Raw genomic sequence first — 19,239 nt, 5'->3', positions numbered from 1 at the left:
CAGACAGCACTAATTCGGCATGGCCTACCTGGCTTTTGAAATGCAAAAGCACAGTGCATCTTAGTGCAAATCAGCTGGTGACATTTTCACTGAAAAGTGACTGCACAGACCGATTTCTTGATCTAAAACCTCTGATTCCATACATAAAAGTTTTTCATCTGAATCCATCTCATTTGAAGGTTATGCATTGCTCAGCTTTCCATTCAAGCCAACCAAAAATACCAATTCTTGGTGCTCCCGCAATGCCTCTTTCCTGCAACTGCAGCTCTTGCTACTGTGGGTCCTGCTGGGCAGATTCACACTAGCTGCTTTCTCCTACCCATATCTTCTACCCATCTTTTCTCTGCTTATTTCTCAAATGATCCCACATGGCAACATGGTGGGTTATAAAGCTTCCCAAACTGCAAACAGGATTTACAATCTGCTAGCAAGTTTGAGAACCTCGTTTTTAGCCTGAAACACTCTTTACAGAGCAAACCTCGCAGAGCAAGAGGACTGTCCTCTCAGGAGGAGGCCTGTGACACCCAACAATCCAATTTAGTGCTTACAACAGCACTTAAGATGCTGTTTCCACTTCGAGAATCTCAGATATTCAGCAATAAGACACTTCAGAAAATGGTACACCCGCACCATCGCGCCTTACCAGAGCACAGAGGTTGCAACAAGACTTTGCAACATCCTTCTGTACTGGCTGCACCAAACTAAAAGAGAAAGCAAAATCACTGCAGAACAGGTTAGGAGGATTCCTGATTTGTCCTTTCCAAGCAACAAAACGCATGTGAGCAGGGAATCCCGTGTGTGAGAGCGAGTGAGAACAAGCATGCACGTGGCTTGAGACATAACAATTGTTATTGATTGTGGAGCGGCAAATCAAATATATCGAGAGAAGACCTGGAGTGCTGACTGGCAAATAATATAAAAGAAAATGAATGAGAGAAGAACTAAATGTTCAAAATAGACCACTGCTTAATTTTAAGTGGGACCAGTTTCTGCGAACCAGAGTGGTATTTGTAAAATCAGGTAGCACTGAAGATATTTGTCTCCACTCAATGGAAAAAAAGCTGTATGTTATAGTTTCCCAGTACATGTATATACGCACTCCCAGAAGAGAAAGGCAAGCAAAATTCCATATTTTCCCTCCCATGCTTCTGGATGATATTTAATAATGGTCTGTTAAGGAAGTGAAAAAGTTTTCATAACTCAAAATGAAGATTGTTTTAAGGAGTGAAAACTCTGGCCAGCCCTATCATCCTGTTCATACAGGTTGAAAGCATTTAAGAAAAGGGAGGCAAAAAGCACATGCAAAGGAAGTGGAAGGCATGAAGTATAAGGCATAAGTTGTAACGTACTGTGTTAACACAGTAAGAAACCAAACTCTGTATTCCTAAATAAAAAGTGGCGAGTCACTTAGAAGTTTGGAAAATACTGTATTTCCCAGCCTCTGAGCTTCCACTGAGTGCAAGCAGTGGAATGGAAGTCATTCATGCCCATACGAGGTGGCAAGCTCTTGTGCTAATGAAATGAATTCCTTTTCTGCCTTGAACTAGTCATGAAGCTTCGTACTTTAACGATAACTGTTTTTCACAGAGAACATTTTTTTCTAATACCAGGAAAAACATGACATCATGTATTAATTACCTGACAATACTAGCTATTAGTTGTACACACATCCCCTTTTGTAAAGCACACAAATCACCATGCTATCATATTGATGACACCAGATCTTGTTTGCTGTTACAAAGTACTGAAAACTAGTTCTTAGCCTAAAAACTGCTGCTTTTTACAACCAACATTTTCATATGACCAGCTTCCTGGAGAGCTTATGTGATTTTTGTAGACCCAAATAAATACTGGAGCATTTTCCATGCAATTCCAATTCCAGTCTTGCAGTGCTATCAGATGTTACTACAGACATCAGTACTCACAGATTGCTTTCTAGTGATGAACATAGAGACTCCTTAGAGCAAATGTGAAGTACTTCATAGTCAGACTTTCCTGCCTATGGACAAACTTCAGAGAGAAGATGGTTAGTACAGGAGTGTTTTCATTTCAGAAACTGCAGTATTTACAGAATATTTTACATAAAGCTTAAGAACACATTGCTAAAACTTTTTGATTGGTTGTAAAGACATTAGGGAAAACTCAAAAGATTGAAACTGGCCTGAAAGGCAGGAACAGACACATACTGAAATGAAAGCTACCATTGCAAGGACTAAAGCAGAAAAAAAAAAGGCCCTGCAGCAAAGCTGCTTTCCAGGAACAGTCTATTCATATCATTAATTAGCCAATGCTTTATATTAACACTGCAATATGCAAGATTATCTACTGATGTATGGCTTGTATTTATTTTAGAGTGCATTTCCTCTTGACAATACACCCTTTAGCAGTTGTACAGAGATATCTGGAATGGATAGAATTATATTACTGAAAAGCTTTCATAAAAAGATATAATGCATGGAGCAATTAAGATAGAATGTAAAACAATTTCTCTTTATTCAAATTAAGTTAACACTTTCTAATTTGGTCTTTATTGTACAAATAATCTTCTGTGCAAAATAGTTTATAAAATACTAAAAAAAGGCTTTTATTGTAAAAAAAAATAAAGTTTCTAGATATACAGTTACTTTGCTCTATACAAATATTGTCTGGTATTTAACATTTAATTTTAACATCACAACACTCAAGTCATGTAAACCAACAGTCCTACTGGTAAGAAAGCCACTATTCAAACTCCGGTTCACTAGTGATTTGTTCATTTTTTTTCCTCTTTTCATATGTACATCTTCGCACAACTCTGACGATCCATACGTGAATTGCCCCTAAATTAGGAAACATTCTTCCTTCCGTTGGCAGATCAGAACCACATGGTTGAAGGGAAGGTGACAAGCCCTGGCGACACGCGAGCGACGTGGCGCAGGCCCAGAGGAACGAGGGCTCCCCGGGCTGGAGGTGAACCTTGCTGGGCAGCCCTGCAGCGCGCTCTGAGCACACGCACCTCGATTCCGAGCAGTATGAAACCTCAGCCCTTGCTAGAGCACGGTCATCACAGCACCGGCTCCACTTCCACATGGAACGCCTCAAAGAAGTTTTGATTCGTACCCCGAGTCCTCATTGTTCCAGTTCGCTCTCATTCTGCAAAGTCTTCATGGCTAAGCCCCAGAGGGTCATGCTGGAGAAGAAGGGTCCCTCGTTACCCTTGTACACAGCAGCTGCTGCCCGGCTGCCCAGCGGATCACTGCAGTGGCTGTCCAAGCCGCCCAGCGATGACCGCAGCATGGAGATGCCATCGGCCTGCAGGGGCTCCTCTGCAGAGGACGCGTCCACGTCTGTGTAAGCGTAAGATGGGGGAGGAGTTTGCTGGGTCGGAGCTTTCGGCAGCTTTGCAGAATCCACACTCAGTTTCTGTTGGTTTGCTGAGTCGTGGTGTTGAATCATTGAGCGCAACTTACAGTAAGAATCTGCAGAATTATCGAATTCCGTTGAATTACCACTTTGGCGAAATTTAACTGACACTGGTAACAAAGTAACAGACATTTCTTGGGCAAATGAGTCGGAGCTCTGAGATTTGTCAAGATCAGAAGCTTCGATCCCTTGAGCATATTCATCTAGCGTGTTTGGACCCTCCTCGGAGACTTTGCAGTGCATCTTCTTGTGCCGCCGCAGAACAGCAGAGCGAGTGAAGCATTTGTTACACGTTTCACAGGTATAGGGCTTTTCTCCTGTATGGGTCCTCACGTGTCTACGCAGGTCACCAGAGCCTGCAAAACATTTCCCTACAAGACAGAAGTGAGATATTTACATGTTGCTCTTATCATAAGTGTGTAAATAAGAGTGCAAAAATAAGTGCATAAGTGCATAAATATTCAAGACAATATCAAATGATAAGCAATGAATTTTCCTAATTGTGCTATTTTATCTAAAATAGGTTCAGGCAAGTTCCTGCTATTTTAACAATTCAATTACTTGTTTCTTCTTCTTGACCTGTTTTGACGTGTTGTGTTTCTTGACATTTTATAAAGTTTTTGTTTCCAGGAATATCCACTAGTGTTTGAAAGCTGTGGCTGCTTTCACTTTGTGTCAGTCTTCTGTCAGCCTCGTGCCAAGTTTCCAAACAGATTCTTCCAACGAGAACTGCATCATCAAACCCATTTGTTCATTACAGAGGAACTACTCACAACCTGCCAATGGACAGAGTTAGCTTCCAGGTTAACTGTGAGCTAACTCAACACAGCAGTTCACTTTGACAGAGTCAAACCAAAGAACTAGTGTTAATACTGTAATTTGTCATTGTTGTAAATATTAAAAGACAATAAAATGCTCAACTCCATCTATTCTCTGAGCCACATGATCAAATAATTTAATACCACACTGCAATGAAATAAGAGACTAAAGCTGAACCAAGACAAAGTATAGCAGTGCAGCAGAACTCTGGCCTGAGCGTAAGGACTATTTTATTTTGATCTATAGGTGACTGAGCAGATTAATTATTGGCATTACTCTTCTTGTGCTATTGCCATGATTATTCTTTGGAAGAAACATTAAACAGGAAAAGCAAAATTACAAATTTCCAAAATAATACAGGGGGAAATTTTGCATAATATGAATTAGTTTTTGGTCTCGTCATACCATATTTTTGGCCTCTCAATACAATGACCTGGCTAATAGGAAAAGTAATCAAAAGACCATTACAAGACAAGGGAAAAATAATCCTACTACAATGTCAGCCAAGTAACTGTGTGTTTATTCTTTCATAGCCTGTGCATCTGCATTTCTTTTCTCTGATGCAAGATCTCCTGCTAATTAAATTTTTCTTATTGCTTAAAGACATTAAAGAGAAGCATGCTGCAGTTTGGCATCGCCATGTAATAACCATCTCCCTCGAAAGCTCGTTCTTTGGAACACGAACGTACTTATACTGCAATAGCACTTATGAGCAGAAAAGCGAGTTCTGTGCAGGATGCTAAGGAACGTCACAGATAGACAATGCAATTTCTGGGAACTAGGGTCTCCGTTCTGTAAGGATGAATCATTGATTAAAGAGCAATTTTAAGACCAACTGAAAATATGATCTAGCAGATTTGGAAAAACAGTATTCTTTGGTGTGAAGTTTGGATTTTATTCTAGAAAAAGAGATGATTTCTCTTGACAGTGAAGACATACTTAATTTTCCAAGAAAAATAGCAATACTGAACATAAATGATATTTTGAAGCAGCAATATAAATCAGTATTTCCATACCAAAAGTGCATGTATACATGCAACGTTGATTCCTCTTATTTCTTCTACATATTCCTTAAATTCAAAAGTGAATTTCAATTATCTGCAATAGTTAAGAGCTTAGTAAATCAAATGATAAATTGAAGCATGCAAGATAGAAGGCTTTGTGAAAAACTTTGACAACAAGGTATTCCAATTTAAAATCATTGTGATTATTTGTTATTTGCTGCTACAGTACAGCCTATTTACTATTTAAGAAAAAAAAAAAAAACAGACACACACCAAAAAAATGCATGACAAATCTTACCACACGCTGAACAGCTGTAGGGTCGCTCTCCCGTATGCCTAATTCTGTGCTTCACTAATTTTCTTTGCATGTTAAATGACTTTCCACACTCATCACAGGTGAATACTTTATCTGCTGTATGGGTCTTTTTGTGTTCCTTTAAATTACTGAAGTTACTAAATCCTAGAAAAATATGTCAAACATTGAGATTAATGACTCCTTACATTTCAATCAGAAAAAAAGGAAAAAAAAACAGCTTGGAGGCAGCAACTTTGGCTTTTACATACCTCTGCCACAAATATCACACAGATGAGGTTTCTCTCCGGAATGGATAATAATGTGACGCTGAACATCACCAGAAGCAGCAAATCTGGAAAAGAATATGGAAACCAAACTGTCTGTATAAGCTCCTTATTTATATTTTCCTAAACTGAGTATCACATGGAAATCAACCATAACCTGATGATCTCTGCAAAGATTAAAATCTAAGACACCCCAATGGATATATTTAAGAAAAATATTCTGAAGTTGGCAATGTCCATTTAAACTGATGCTACAAATGCAAAAACGGTTTTAATATTAGAACTTTATTCTGCATTTCTCTCGGCTTAAATATTAATGCCACTGCTAAATTATTGTGTTGCTGGTTAGCAAAAGGCAGCAGTACTTAACACTTTGCTTAAATCTGTCAAGCTTTTCTTACAGCATAATTTTCATAAAATTTAACATGAATTTAAATTACATGACAAAAAAAAAAAAAAAAAACAGAAAAAAAAGAAAAGCTGTTATGGCAAGGCAGAGAAATGCATCTATTAGGAACCAGACTGTCCACATACACACAACAGTCTGTCTTTACCAGAAGACACCAATATACAAAAAGTTAAGTAAGACCACAGCCTGTATGAACGTACTGACATGTTTCTCCTTTTGAGACTATACAGCAACACACTTTTATCTATTTTAAACTGACTGCTACACATGTAACCCTATCAGCTTTTAACAAAACAAATCTGCAGCCTTAGCTTGAGAAACTAAGGGTCAAGAGAAGATGCAAGAAAACGTGAACACAACATTTAATTTTTCCTCGGTTAACGTGAGCACGACCAGCAGTCACACTTACCGCTTCCCGCAGATTTCACAAATGTATGGCTTTTCACCAGAATGTCGACGTAAGTGTGTCTGGAGATTACCTGCCTGGAGGGACAAGGATGTAAACAGTTAAATTCACCTAGACTGGCGGGTATGCAGATAAAAAGAACAATGGGAGCTACCAGACCAGCTTTTTATTCCTAGTTTTAAAGCAGTGAAGAATACAAAATATGTAGATAGTGAAACACTTGTAACTGTATGGCAGACCACTACGTAGATTCCTAAATATGCAATTACACATTGACAATAAAAAAGAGAGGGGGAAAAAAAAAAAGAAAAAGCAAGAACGAAGCCTGGAACCAAACAATGAGGAAGAAAAAAGACCTATGTTTTAGGACAGATGCAACTAAAGCTGAAAAAAATGGACACTATCTAGATTGTTTACTGAAATTTACCAGCAATTTAATACATTTTAGTCTTCTTTGCCCTGGCCTAGTACTGTTATATCAGGATGTCTGAATTCACCTGTCATGGGGTTAAAAAGAAAAAAATAAAAGCTAAACATTCCTTCCACCCATACAGAACTTGGTTCTAAGTGTTTCAAGGCCATGCCCGTTTACAAAAGCAAACAGCACAGGAAGTACCAAAGTGAACGAATGAAGTTACTGGCAGCTGCTTTTCCCTGCACATCTCCCAGTCCTGCAGGGATCATGCTAGTCTACAGGGAAAGCAGAACGACAACCAGACCAACACACCTCGGCTACGCCAATATTCCCTTGAAACCACTAGGTCTTCTGAGCAACTAATCCACTGATGCTCCAGTTCTCGAAGCACAAGATATAGCTAATCCAGTCTGAAGAACTGCAAATGTTCCCCCAAAATGGTGTCAGTTTTGAACCTCGTGGGGCTCTGCTGGGGAGCAGCCTAGTCTTAAGCACAACTCAAATTAAGTCTCCTCAAGGAGGAGAGAAAACTGGGGATGCCAAGATGACTGTGAACCTCCCTAATCACAGCAAGGCAAGAGAAATGCCATCTGTCAGCAATTTCTTTTGACTCCCTTACATAAAAATTATATTTAATGAGCACTTATTCTAATTGTATTTTATGAAATACCAAAATTAAAGCATTGCAGACAAACACACACAGAGGACACTATTAAACAAGTCACTGTTTGCACCCTGCCAGAGCTTTCTGTAACCAACCCAAGCTCGCAGGCAGGAACCCTCACTGAAATCCACTCAGTGGGAGGCACCAGGACGGGGCTCAAAGGAATTCCCAGAACCTGCAGCCCCGTCTTTGAGAAGGAGATGGACTAAACCAGCTTCTCCATGGAGTAACTTACACTTTGCAAAAAGAGAGCATTTTTATACAGAGGTCCACCCAAGAGAGACATACAAAACACACAACCTTTGCCTCCTCTCATGCCAGAAAAACAACCGTAACCTCAGCATTTTAAAGCTAACTTGGATTAAGGCAGGGTGTAAATTTGAAGTGCAGCAGTTATTCTGAAGTAGCTTCTACACAGGCATTTTTAGGCTAACATAAAAGCATTCTACACAGAGTAGCAAGTAGGTCCACTTTCTGACTGTAAGCCTGCAAAATACACAGCTTCCTCCTCATGAGGACACTAGTTTGCTATTAACTGTTAAGAGATTAAATACACATATATATCAACAACCTATACACTTCTTACGCTTGTAAGGTGGAAGTACAAGCTTGGCTAAGGCAGAATACGCTGTCTAAATGAAAAAAAGTAGAAGAACGTTTTTGCTGGCATTTCAGTGAAAAGTAAACCAAACATGCTGAGAAGCATCCTCTTACTGGCCTTGCTCGCACAGCACCTCTCATAAATGCAGAGACCAGGAGGAGAGCTGCTACCCTGATTCACTGCCCTTTGCACCTGGCATGGGTTAAAGAGAAGGCACTAATGCATCCCCCAAATGCAGAGGGAGGCAGGCAGGGGATGAGGCTCGAGCACCAGCCAGGAAAGCATCACATAACAACAAGCTGTGTGCTAGAAATAAGGGAAAATGAAGCTTGGATGTGCAAAAGGCCCCTTTTTCTCAAAAAAAAAAAAATCAGACATTTATGTTATTTGCTTTGTTATTTTGTATTTTGCTCATTATTTTGTAACGAGCTCCTGTTTCAATTTTCCCTGCTTTCTCCATGTTGTTTCACATTGCATCACACCTAGCATCAGTTAAAAGCAGGAGCTGTCTAGGCAGGACTGCCTCAAAAATGCAGCACATGACAGCTGAAATAAGACAAGTGTTACTGTTTCGGGGTGGGCAGGCTGAAGAGATAAACATGGAACATCATCAGAATCGGTCTTTTAAGCAGGAAAGACTTTCTAGCATGTGGGGCCTTACTTTATTTGCATGATGAAAAGAAGAGCATCTCAGAGGTGTGCAAGTTGCCTTTTACGAGCAGAAAAAAAATGTAATGTGCAAGCTGAAAATTATGGGTCACATTTTGGAAGTATCAGTACTTTCCATTTCTATTTATCCACTTATACCTTTAGACAACTGAGGGAAGGAAGCTGTTTAAGAGTGTATAAAAGGGTGTATGAATTTCCTCTTATTTTTTTTTAGTTAGAAAAATGCATGTTTTATGAAGAATCTGTCACAGATGTGAAATTTCTTATTCCTTCTCCCCCACAGGAATAATCAAGTCTTCAAAATACCATTCCCCAAAGCACTTTTAATGCAGTTTGGTCAAGGGGAATATCCATTCCCATACCCTAAGAGGTTATTAATTGAAATGAATGAAACTGCTCTGTGGAAGGGCCGAGAAGCAGCCCCAGCTCCGTTCAAACTGGGCTGCTATGGCAGACGCCACAGTACTGCTCCCTGCCAGGTAGTGCCATATTCACCCCCAGTGAAGATGAGGGTGATTATGGAGCGGAGTGTGAAACTGCCCCAAATCCTTCCTTGGCCAAGGAAGCCCCATGGGTGGGCTACCCAACTGGGGAACAGGCAAGCAAAAATACTGGGGTTGTAGAAAAACCAGGGTTGTTCAGAAAATTGAAACAGAAGCATAAATTTTGGAAACCTAAGTGAGATAATTGGGCACCATGTTTGTAGAATTACTGATGAATTATAAGCAAGCATTGGAAGTTAAATTAAGACAACTAAGGGTTAGGATATGGAAAAGGAATTAAAAGAGTTTTTTTAATTCTTTTTTTTCTAAACATAGCTGTTTTCTAACTTAAGGTAGACTTTGCTGAAAATTTCTTCTACAGATAGAAATGGAGCCCAATTATACAGATGACCTTTTAGCTGACCTTCAAAAACTACACTTCATTTTTGCCATCTAGGAAAATAAACAGTATTATGAACACAGTAAATTATATAAAATTCTAATGTGTATTTGTTTCAGACATTTATGTGAAAAGCTATTCAAAACTTATCCCTAAGCATAGGGTAAAAGCACAGTCTGAGAGGGTATGTTCTCTGTATTTTAAACACAGTTGTGGCTCTAGGTAGGTAAACATTCACTGAAAGATGAAAATACATAACAGAAATCTGCGGGTGGACAGAATCAAAGAAATAAAACATGTCAAAGAAATGTAAAACTTTAAATTTGATATTTTCAAGTGATACATCTAAATATTTTATCGGTAAAGTAAGGTAGGTCTGAGCTAAGGTATTAAATCTATAGACCTGAAACCATTCAAGTTTATTTTCAGAATCAATATATAGATGCATTTCATTTTCAAGTGTAAGTACTATAAAATAAAATATTCCCACCTGTGAGAAGTGTTTCCCACAAATGTTACATTCAAAAGGTTTCTCACCTAAAAGGAGAAGAAACAGAACTTCTAATAGTTGCAACAGAATACAAATGTTTCAATTTGGTATGCTTCCTTTTAAAACATATAATGTAAAAGTAAAAATATCCTCAAAAGGACACCATGTATTCAAGGGAAAATTTAAGAGGCAGATTCTGCATTTAGCATTAAACCTTTAAGGCAGTGTTCCTTAGAAACAGAATTTATTTATTTATTTTAATTTCAGTAGAAGAGTTTCAATATGAATGGGAATTCTATCATTTTTTAATTATTTTTTTTCCAGAAGCAAGACGCGCACCTTCAGGAAAAACAGAAAATGACAGGGCTATGCTGCAGCAACAACAAAAACTACGGAAAGTGCATCAGTCTGCCACTTGTATGCACAAAGGCCCTCTCAAACTCAATCTGAAAAGCAGTCAAGTTAATTTGAAAGGAATCCGTTTTTGTGCCCGATCAACATTTAACTATTCACTTCCAACAAACATTTGCTTTAAAATTCTTAGTTATCCTATGCAACAAAACAGTACTTGATAGTTACGCAAAGTATTTTGCTCCAGGAACTCTGAATTTATATAAAGGCACTATTCTTGAATCCCAAAAACATTTGCTTTACAAAGCAAAACAGGCTTTACAAAAAAGCTAGTGGCAATCCAATTAAGTTTTTGAAAATTACTTTACTCTCAGTCTAGAGACTGCACACTAAGTCAATTCTCTGCCAGTTTGAAATACTTTTTGAATCACTTTTTTCTCTGCTAAATAATTCACAAAGATCATTTCTCTACTAAATTGTTTTTGGTTTCCTGATTTTTGCACTGTTGATAAAGTATTTGTGCATCTGTTAGAATATTCAAAAAAAAATTCAATTACTACTGAATTCACTGAATCAGATTTCCATGGATATTCTCATGAGATTGTCTATCCCTTCAAAACAATACATACCTTATCTAGCCCCAAGATACAGAGTAGCTAAAGAACTGTGATTTAAATGCACTCATTTCCAGAAGCAGGAGAAATCTTGGACTGTGTTTCAGATTAGTGATAATTTAAAACCTGTCTCAAGAGTTTGTTTATTTTTTTAAATCATTTTCCTGATTTTATAGAACCTCTCTTTGCCATTTCTAACTTTATTTTCCATGAAGTTACTATCTCTGCATCAGTACTTCTCCATTCTTCTAAGTATTAAGAGCACCATTTAAAATATCTAAGTGTTTAATTTCCATTTTCCATTCCTCCCGCCAAATAGAAACAATGCTGTTTAAATAAATTTCAGCATCAAGGACTCAATTTTTCTCTAACTTCTAATCTCTAACTTCTTGGATCAATTCTTTTAGATTTTGAACCCCAGAGTCAACACTGGAAATTATACAGCTTCACAGACAGATAGCAACCCCCCAGCTATTCTAGCAGCTTGAGCCTAAACCTACTTTTTCCATTCTTTAACAAGCAGAAGTTCAATGGCAATTTTGAGAAAGCTTTTATTCAACCAAAAATACCCTAAAACAATAACTCATTTAAAAAGGATACACAGGCTTGACTTCATTATGGCTTTAAAGGCACAAAACACTAAATTCTGGTACTGAGAGCACAACCATAAATGGATCAAACAGGGAGCCAGGGCTTTTGAGAATTGGGAAGGCTTCTGACAACCATAAAAGCACTGGGATAACTCGGGTCGGAGGATGAAATTTTCTGGCAATTTCTGAAAAAAATGATGTACTGCAAAAAGGTCTTGTTGGCAAAGACCATCACCTGAACAAAGTCCTCCCTGCCTTCAGCTATGTTGGAGTGAAGGAGGGAATTGGAAGCTCTAACTTCTCCAAACCATCATCACAGGCTACATGCAGTCTAATTAGAACAATACCGACATACATACATTTTTTTTTTCTGGATAGCTGGTTCTTTTTTCCCCCTTGATAAAGATAAATTAAGTTTTGTTTGCAAAAGAAACATCACATTAGCTCCAGGAGAACAATTCTGCATCTGTATAAAATTCCAAACCACCTGGCACATCAAGTATCCTGTTTCAGGAATGAATTCTACCAGAAATACCAGATTACTCAAGCTTTCTAGCTTCCCTCAGGTACAGCGAGGCTAATTGCTTCCTGAGTTATTCCTTGATGGTGCAAGGAGGCAACACACACACTGGAGTATGGGAAATTCTGAGTAGGTGCAGGGAAAAATTTTCCATCGTGAGTATGGTCAAACACTGGCACAGGTTACCTGGGGAGGTTGTGGATACTCTGTCACTGAAGATATTCAGAACCTGATTGGAAAAGGTCGTAAGTGACATGATCTAATTGGACCTGCTCTGAGCAGAGGGTTGGACGGGATAAGTTCCAGAGGTTGCTTCCCACCTATATTATTCTATGATTCTAAGACTAAATTCCTAAGCAGAACCCTATTGAAAATCAACAGTCTCACAAATCTTCTCAAACAGCACTGGTAGATTAACAGCAATTGAGAAATTTGGGGAAAAAAAAAATTACATTGAAGAGCATGCTTAAACAAACATCCAAAGAACTTTACTTTTAAACCCTTGCTCTGCTTTATGTCTTCTAACTTCAGTTGCAACCTTCTTGTTCAATACAGTCTGTAGTAAGAGATGAACAGAGATGAAGGTAAAGCGCTCAGTAACGGGGTCAAATCTAATGTATTTAATCTGGGGTGCTCTAGTTTCAGCAGTGAAAGACCTGAAGGCAGTAGTGGTATTCCTAGGGTGACCTGGGGAGGGACACAGCGAGACATGGAGCACTTGCAAAGCTCAAGATGCTCAAGCAAAGCTCACAATGAAAAGCTTGGGGATCCCTGGTATATTACATCAAAGCAGAGCTTGGCTTCTGGCTTTCTCCATCCTATAAACAGTGTTCTTTCCACTTCTTCATTACTAAGTGTTTGCTGAAAATATTTTCTAAAATAGAATACCTATATGGTATTGGGGGAGGACACTAACTAGATGTTACTGGGAAAGAGCAACATATTTGATTCCCTTTTTTCATACAGATTCTACCACAGCAGTTAGTTTATCTAATGAAAACAAATTCTAACCTCCAAATCAAACTTACAATCCATCAAACAGGTTCTGTTTGAGGTTCTTTTAAATACCCACTAGGAACTTAATTAGACCAGCCAACCCATCCAGAATATCTGCATTTCACAGAGGGAACTCAATCCAACTATGCTAACTTGTAAGTTCTTTAGCAATCCTACTTCTCCTGGAAAGAGAATTTCATGTGTGTTTTCCCCACAGCCAGGCAACCGAAACACCATTGTTGAAAGGGTTGTCGTTTATGGGCTTCCTGATAAAGTCAGGTCCTCAAGACATCTGTTCACCAAACCCGGACTTGGAGGACTTTCTATACACACTATAACACTTAGATGCCTGCTTACTCTTCTACTCAATTGCAGAAAATGAACTTTGTTTTTTAAAAGATTAGATAGAAACTTGTGATATTTAACAATGCTTTCTGAAGTGATGGTTGGAATGACAGAAATGGTTCTGATGATATACTAAATTATTACTTAAGTAGCAGAACACCTAATATTAATGACACAGATGTGCCCTGTATAAAAGGCTGTAGAGCCTTCCTTCATTAACATGCTACTCACTAGCTTACTTTGAATTTTCAGGTATTTTTGCACCAATTCGATACCTAAAACCAAAAAAAGTATGCCCAGTCATAGTTTTGTCTCAATTTTCTCATCTTTCCTTGATGTGCTTCTTACTTGTTAAACCCATGTTCTTAAACTTTGACATTAGCACATATGGCATTTTTGAAAGCTACTGGAAGAACAAAACTTATCCAAACAGACATGGAACACCTGGATCCAGTCTAAACTCAAATTAGTAGGGAGAAGGACAGCAACAACAAAAATCCAACTCTAGGATTAGTTTTCCTACACTATATATAAATAAGCTAATTACGTGTTCACGTAAGGCAGTGCTGAGGAACATAAAACATCAACCACAGCTCGAGTTGAGCGGAACCATGCGTAAATATTAACACCTCAAACAAGAAGAGAGAAATTAACTGAAATAAATCTAAATAATCTTTCTAATTCTTACAACTCTTTTCTTCTTTTTCCACTTCCTACACTGGTGCTTGCTGCTCATGTTGTATGTAAAAAGAAATAAAAACTGTAAAATCCTGTCTGGGGGCTCTTGTCTGTTTTCTCTATAATCTTTATAAACCCAGCCCTCTCCTCTCACCCTTGTTAAGTTATAATCATAGCACCATAGAATGCTTAAGGTTGGAAGGGACCTCTAGAGGCCATCTAGTCCAACCCCCCTGCACACGCAGGGTCACCTAGAGCACGTGGCACAGGACTGCGTCCAAGCAGGATTTGAAGATATTTTACACAAGGCTCAAAGTTTAGTTTACCTCTTCTAAAATTATTTTAAATAATGTATGGGACTCAGAAATATAAGGCAATTAAGTCTATCATTCAGGAATCAGGCTTATAAAAAAAAAGTAGCTTAATGGACACCAGAACTCATGAAATTCAGATTCTTCCAACAATAAGGATGTCTAAGGAAGAGCAAATTCTGACAAGTTACTCATAGCTGGAGTACCGATAAGGTCTCTATCTCATGTAGTTCTCTAAGGCAAACTCATGTTTTACTGATTTCAGACTCTTCCTCAGCTGGGGCTCCTCTGCATGCTCCCTCCCTCTTCCTGACCAATTATTCCTAAAACTTGTAAAAAATTAAAATATGCCTGTCATGTTGGATGAAATCAGATAACAGGCACGAAAAAAATACTATAGGGAGGAGAGGATGGAGGAAAGATATACATATGCACAAAAAGTGCAAACATATATGCCTTTTCCACAGAATGAAAAATTAAGAAACACATATATATTCATTCTGCAAACATACAGAAGCACTGCCTCTTCCAAATGCAGGCTAAAACACTAAATTTTCATTGAAATATCACACAACATTCTTTGAAAAAGAACCCTGAAAAAAGAGGGGAAATCTTTAACACAATTAAAGCTGCATGCTAAACTGCAGTCAGTCTTACAGTCTTCTTTTCTATATAGTTATTCATGAAGAAACACTTTGGCAAGCTGCTCTGTAATCAGCAGTTCTAAATCAAGAGACACCCCAAAATATCCTCTTTAATTCAAATATTTGGTGTGCAGACAAATAACTGTACCTGTATGAGACCGTTTATGAAGCTCCAAATTGCTTGGATGCTTGAAAGCCTTCCCACATAATTCACAAGCATATTGCCTCTGCGCCTGGAGAGTCTGTGATTGCCCTTCTTGTTCCAAAGGGCCTTGAGATCTTTCCATTTCAACAGTTTGTTCAAAAGTCTCTGAATTACCTAGATCTTCAGTTTCCTTTTCTTCAGTAACTCTGACATTTGTCACCCCCATGGCATTTTCATCTACAGATTCAATTACTCTTGTTATTCCACTGTCATCTCCTTTAGGCTCAGGTGGCTGCTCTGCAGACTTCTGAGATCTTAGAAAATTTAACTTTTTGAGGTGTACTGCTTTTTTCAGACGCATCTGCTTGGCGGGCTGTAAGAACGTGCTTTCTGAACCTTGGTCTGGAGGAGCTTCATTCAAGGACTGAACCAGAAAGTTTGAAGGTAAATGATCAGAGGTTTCCAGAATACATTCGGGGTGATTGACTGTACAAGAATTATTCTCTGCTGCGCTTATTTCTGTAGATGTGTTGTAAGAAAATGATTGCTCTGCTATTCTCTCATGATTAGAGCAAGCATTTTGCTTGTAGAACTGTTTACTGTAAAAGTTGCGTAGTTTGTAATAATAATTTGGCTGTTTAAAAGGAAGTTCTGTGCAACTGCCATCTAAGGAGTCATGTGGCTGTTTCTGTACATCACCTGAGGGCACGTGAAGATTAACAGACTGTGATCCATGGGAATGGTGCTCAATCAAGGCCTTATTAGCCTGTGTGTCCGATGAACATTCGTGCAGTAGGTTTGTTCCATAACTGTCACTGGCACAGCTGGAATCTGTAGTCAAAGTACTTTGCAGAGAAAATACACTATTACAAGGCATGCTGGCTGGCTGCTCAATGGTTGTAGAAGATTTTAGAAAGGTGTGGCAAATGTTTAGCACATTTTGCACTTGGAGACACTGCGCAATATCCAACATAGCTTGTACATTGTCCTGGCTAAGATCCAAGTGAGACGTGTACATGAAGTCCAAGATTTGGCCTATCCCACCTACATTTTTAATGTCCAAGTGAAAGACATCATTCTTCTGGCCTGAAGAATTCTGAAAAAGAGTCCTGATGAAATAAGGCAGAGTATTTTATATTATTTTATGTTATTTGACATAAAGTAGTCATTTGCATAATCAGTCCTAGATTGAGTGGCTTGGCGCCCTGCCTCAACCAGAAACTCCTTCACCAAAATCCCCAGTCTCTAACCTGGTACGCCCACAAAAATGATATAGAAATGGGGTCAGGCTATTCCTGTGTGGCTATCTTTCTACAGAGAGAAAAAAAAAAAAAAAAAAAGAAAAAAAAAGCCAACACAACCTTAACTTGATTATTCCTCTTCTGGGATAATTCCCCAACTTTCTTTAATGGTGAACACGATTTCAATGAGCTCCGAATCTTAAGCAAACAGGAGTCTGTGCTTAAGCTTCAAAACTTTAGGGTTTCAGACGTATCCCTGTACTTATGCTATCCCCAGCCTGCAACTCTGACGCCAGTGCACTTATGCTATCCCCAGCCTGCAACTCTGACGCCAGTGCACAGATTCAAACTCTTCCATAAATCCAGCATATACTATCTAGATGAGAACCAGAATTACACTAAGCACACGCCACTTGAGAGTCTAAATGAATTGTTCACCAGCGCCCCAGAGAACTATAATACTAGTTGAATCTCTAATTTTCCTCTACTATTTTGAAAATTCAGCTGAAGTTCTTAAAGTTTACATCCCTTTCAACAGCAGCATTACAATACTAAGAGAAAAATTTTAAATCAACCTGTTTCCTTTTCCCCCCTTGTAGTAATACAAAAGTCTTTTTCTGCCATTAGAATTGGCAGTCAAGCTTTAGAGATGCTTCAAGAGCAAGGCCTAAAAACTTCAGGATCTACCAGTTTACTCCCAGCTACAGGAAAAGAAATCAGTGCCATTGCTTAATGAGCCACCTAACACAGACACAGTCTCTGTGAGAATTTGCTCTAAGTAGAGATTGGATAATTATACCTATATTCAATTTTAGTTTTGGCCGCTATCAAACAGAAGTGGATAATTTGAATTGTTTCACCCACTATATCCCTCATGTGACTCTGTTCACATAGTAACACAACTCCTTACAAATTGACATGCTTTTATACTGAAATATTGGCTGCAGGTCAATTTCAGAATCCATTACATGAGGCACTGCAAACAACTGAAAAAAAGACAAATCCAAAGCCTAAACGCCCAGCAGTTAACTAGATATGTCAAGAAGATAAATTAGGATGATCTCGGTTTTTAAATTAGGAAAAACATCAGATACGGATTTTTTTTCTGGCCAAGTAATTTGTTGTTTGCCTTTAAACCCTAATAGTTACTATAGTCTGTAAATAGCAGAGAAAAAAAAAAAAAGAACTCTTGGAGATAAACTCAACTGATAGCATTCTGCTCATTAGTAGTAAATATTTTTACTACATACCTGAAATATTGACTGAAAGCAGCTAATACATTTTTGTGTGCTTTAAAGCAGACACCTTTTACCACCAACATGCAGTCACAGAGAAGACCCTGAATACGCTGCTCATGTAGCTGCTGGAGAAGATGACAACTATGGCCAGCGACAGTGTCCATGCTAGAAAATCATACAAATTACCTACAACGAAATAAAATGCTCACATGAATTCTTAATACTGAATTGCAAAATAAATGTAGAATATGAAGAATGTTTTTACAATTTTCTTTCACTCCCAAAGGAAACAGACTTCAGTCTAGACCTGAATCTAAACATTTATCTCTTTTAAAGATAAATAACAGAACTGCTCACTACTACTTTGTGTCTACAAAGCAAGAAATATAGGAAGAGAAAAAACACTGTTTTTAATGATTTTTTGCCTAATATTTGCCTAATACAGTGAGCTTCTGCAAAAAAATGTTTATTAATGGGGTTGCAAATAGACTGGACTCTAACCACACACACAAAGCAATTTAGACAACCTTGGCAGGATTTACATTTTCAGGTAAGAACACATCAGACCTACAAGATATACAGTATGGAAACATTTGCAGAGAAAAACATCAGTTCATCTACGTAAACAGTAATGGGTAAACTTTGCAGTATCAGTTTTATATCAGCTTCATCAGTATTAACATTCATATCAATCTCTTTGCTGTCCTAGCTATATACATTTCCCACGTGGGTCTTATTCACTAGAAAAAAAAATTGTAATTTTTGATTTAGCAAGACGATGTTTTTTTTAAAAGCCATTTATCAAACAGGTGAGAAAGAAAACAACTAACAACTTATTCCCACAAAATCCACGTTTACATTCTACCCTTCCATATTTTAAAGCAGAGGATGACCCTTTTCCCCTTCACGCTTTCAAGTGTGGAAGGAAGACTCCACACTTTTCAGCAATTAGCAGCTACATTTCTTTTTATGTTAATCAATGACTAACATGGGCAAAGAATGGGAAGAAAGTGTCACTCATTCCCAATTCTGACCAACGCTAAAAGTTCCTGATTTAAATTCTTCTGCACGACTGCAATTTATTTCCTCCCGGTCCATTCACGTTTCCTCCGGTCACATCACACTGTACTTCTTCCTACTGCACGTTTATTCCTGTTGTACCTTTCTGGCAGGTTTTAAAATGAACACGTAACACCCGCTTGGTGGAAAACTCCTTTATTCGCGCG

At 38.3% G+C, this 19,239-nt stretch overlaps 1 protein-coding gene across 1 annotated transcript; it reads right to left on the bottom strand.

Annotated features, from left to right (window-relative positions):
* Window positions 1–3,037: 3,037 nt before the first annotated feature.
* Window positions 3,038–19,194, bottom strand: ZBTB49 (zinc finger and BTB domain containing 49). The gene is made up of 8 exons (XM_010228000.2): window positions 19,175–19,194; window positions 18,026–18,199; window positions 15,538–16,643; window positions 10,341–10,387; window positions 6,623–6,696; window positions 5,790–5,872; window positions 5,524–5,685; window positions 3,038–3,773 (listed from the first exon to the last, which is right to left on the bottom strand). The coding sequence occupies exons 2-8, from the start codon at window positions 18,175–18,177 to the stop codon at window positions 3,109–3,111; spliced, it is 2,289 nt and encodes a 762-aa protein (XP_010226302.2). The 5' UTR covers window positions 18,178–18,199; window positions 19,175–19,194; the 3' UTR covers window positions 3,038–3,108.
* Between the last annotated feature and the right edge of the window lie 45 nt (window positions 19,195–19,239).

This window comes from Tinamus guttatus, unplaced genomic scaffold (genome assembly GCF_059628265.1).
Source record: "Tinamus guttatus ecotype Peru unplaced genomic scaffold, ASM5962826v1 Tinamus_guttatus_pri_ptg000052l, whole genome shotgun sequence".
NCBI lineage: Eukaryota > Metazoa > Chordata > Aves > Tinamiformes > Tinamidae > Tinamus > Tinamus guttatus.
This window is presented reverse-complemented; position numbering and strand designations above follow the sequence as displayed.

What these genes read in the sequence shown, in the direction of transcription:
- ZBTB49 (XM_010228000.2), bottom strand. Translation starts at nt 18,177, where the DNA reads ATGGACACTGTCGCTGGCCATAGTTGTCATCTTCTCCAGCAGCTACAT. An exon ending in TGTGAAATCTGCGGGAAGCG is followed by an intron (nt 5,873 to 6,622) that starts GTAAGTGTGACT and finishes ATTCTTTTCCAG; the next exon opens with ATTTGCTGCTTCTGGTGATG. An exon ending in CTACAGCTGTTCAGCGTGTG is followed by an intron (nt 3,774 to 5,523) that starts GTAAGATTTGTC and finishes TCTGTCTTGTAG; the next exon opens with GGAAATGTTTTGCAGGCTCT.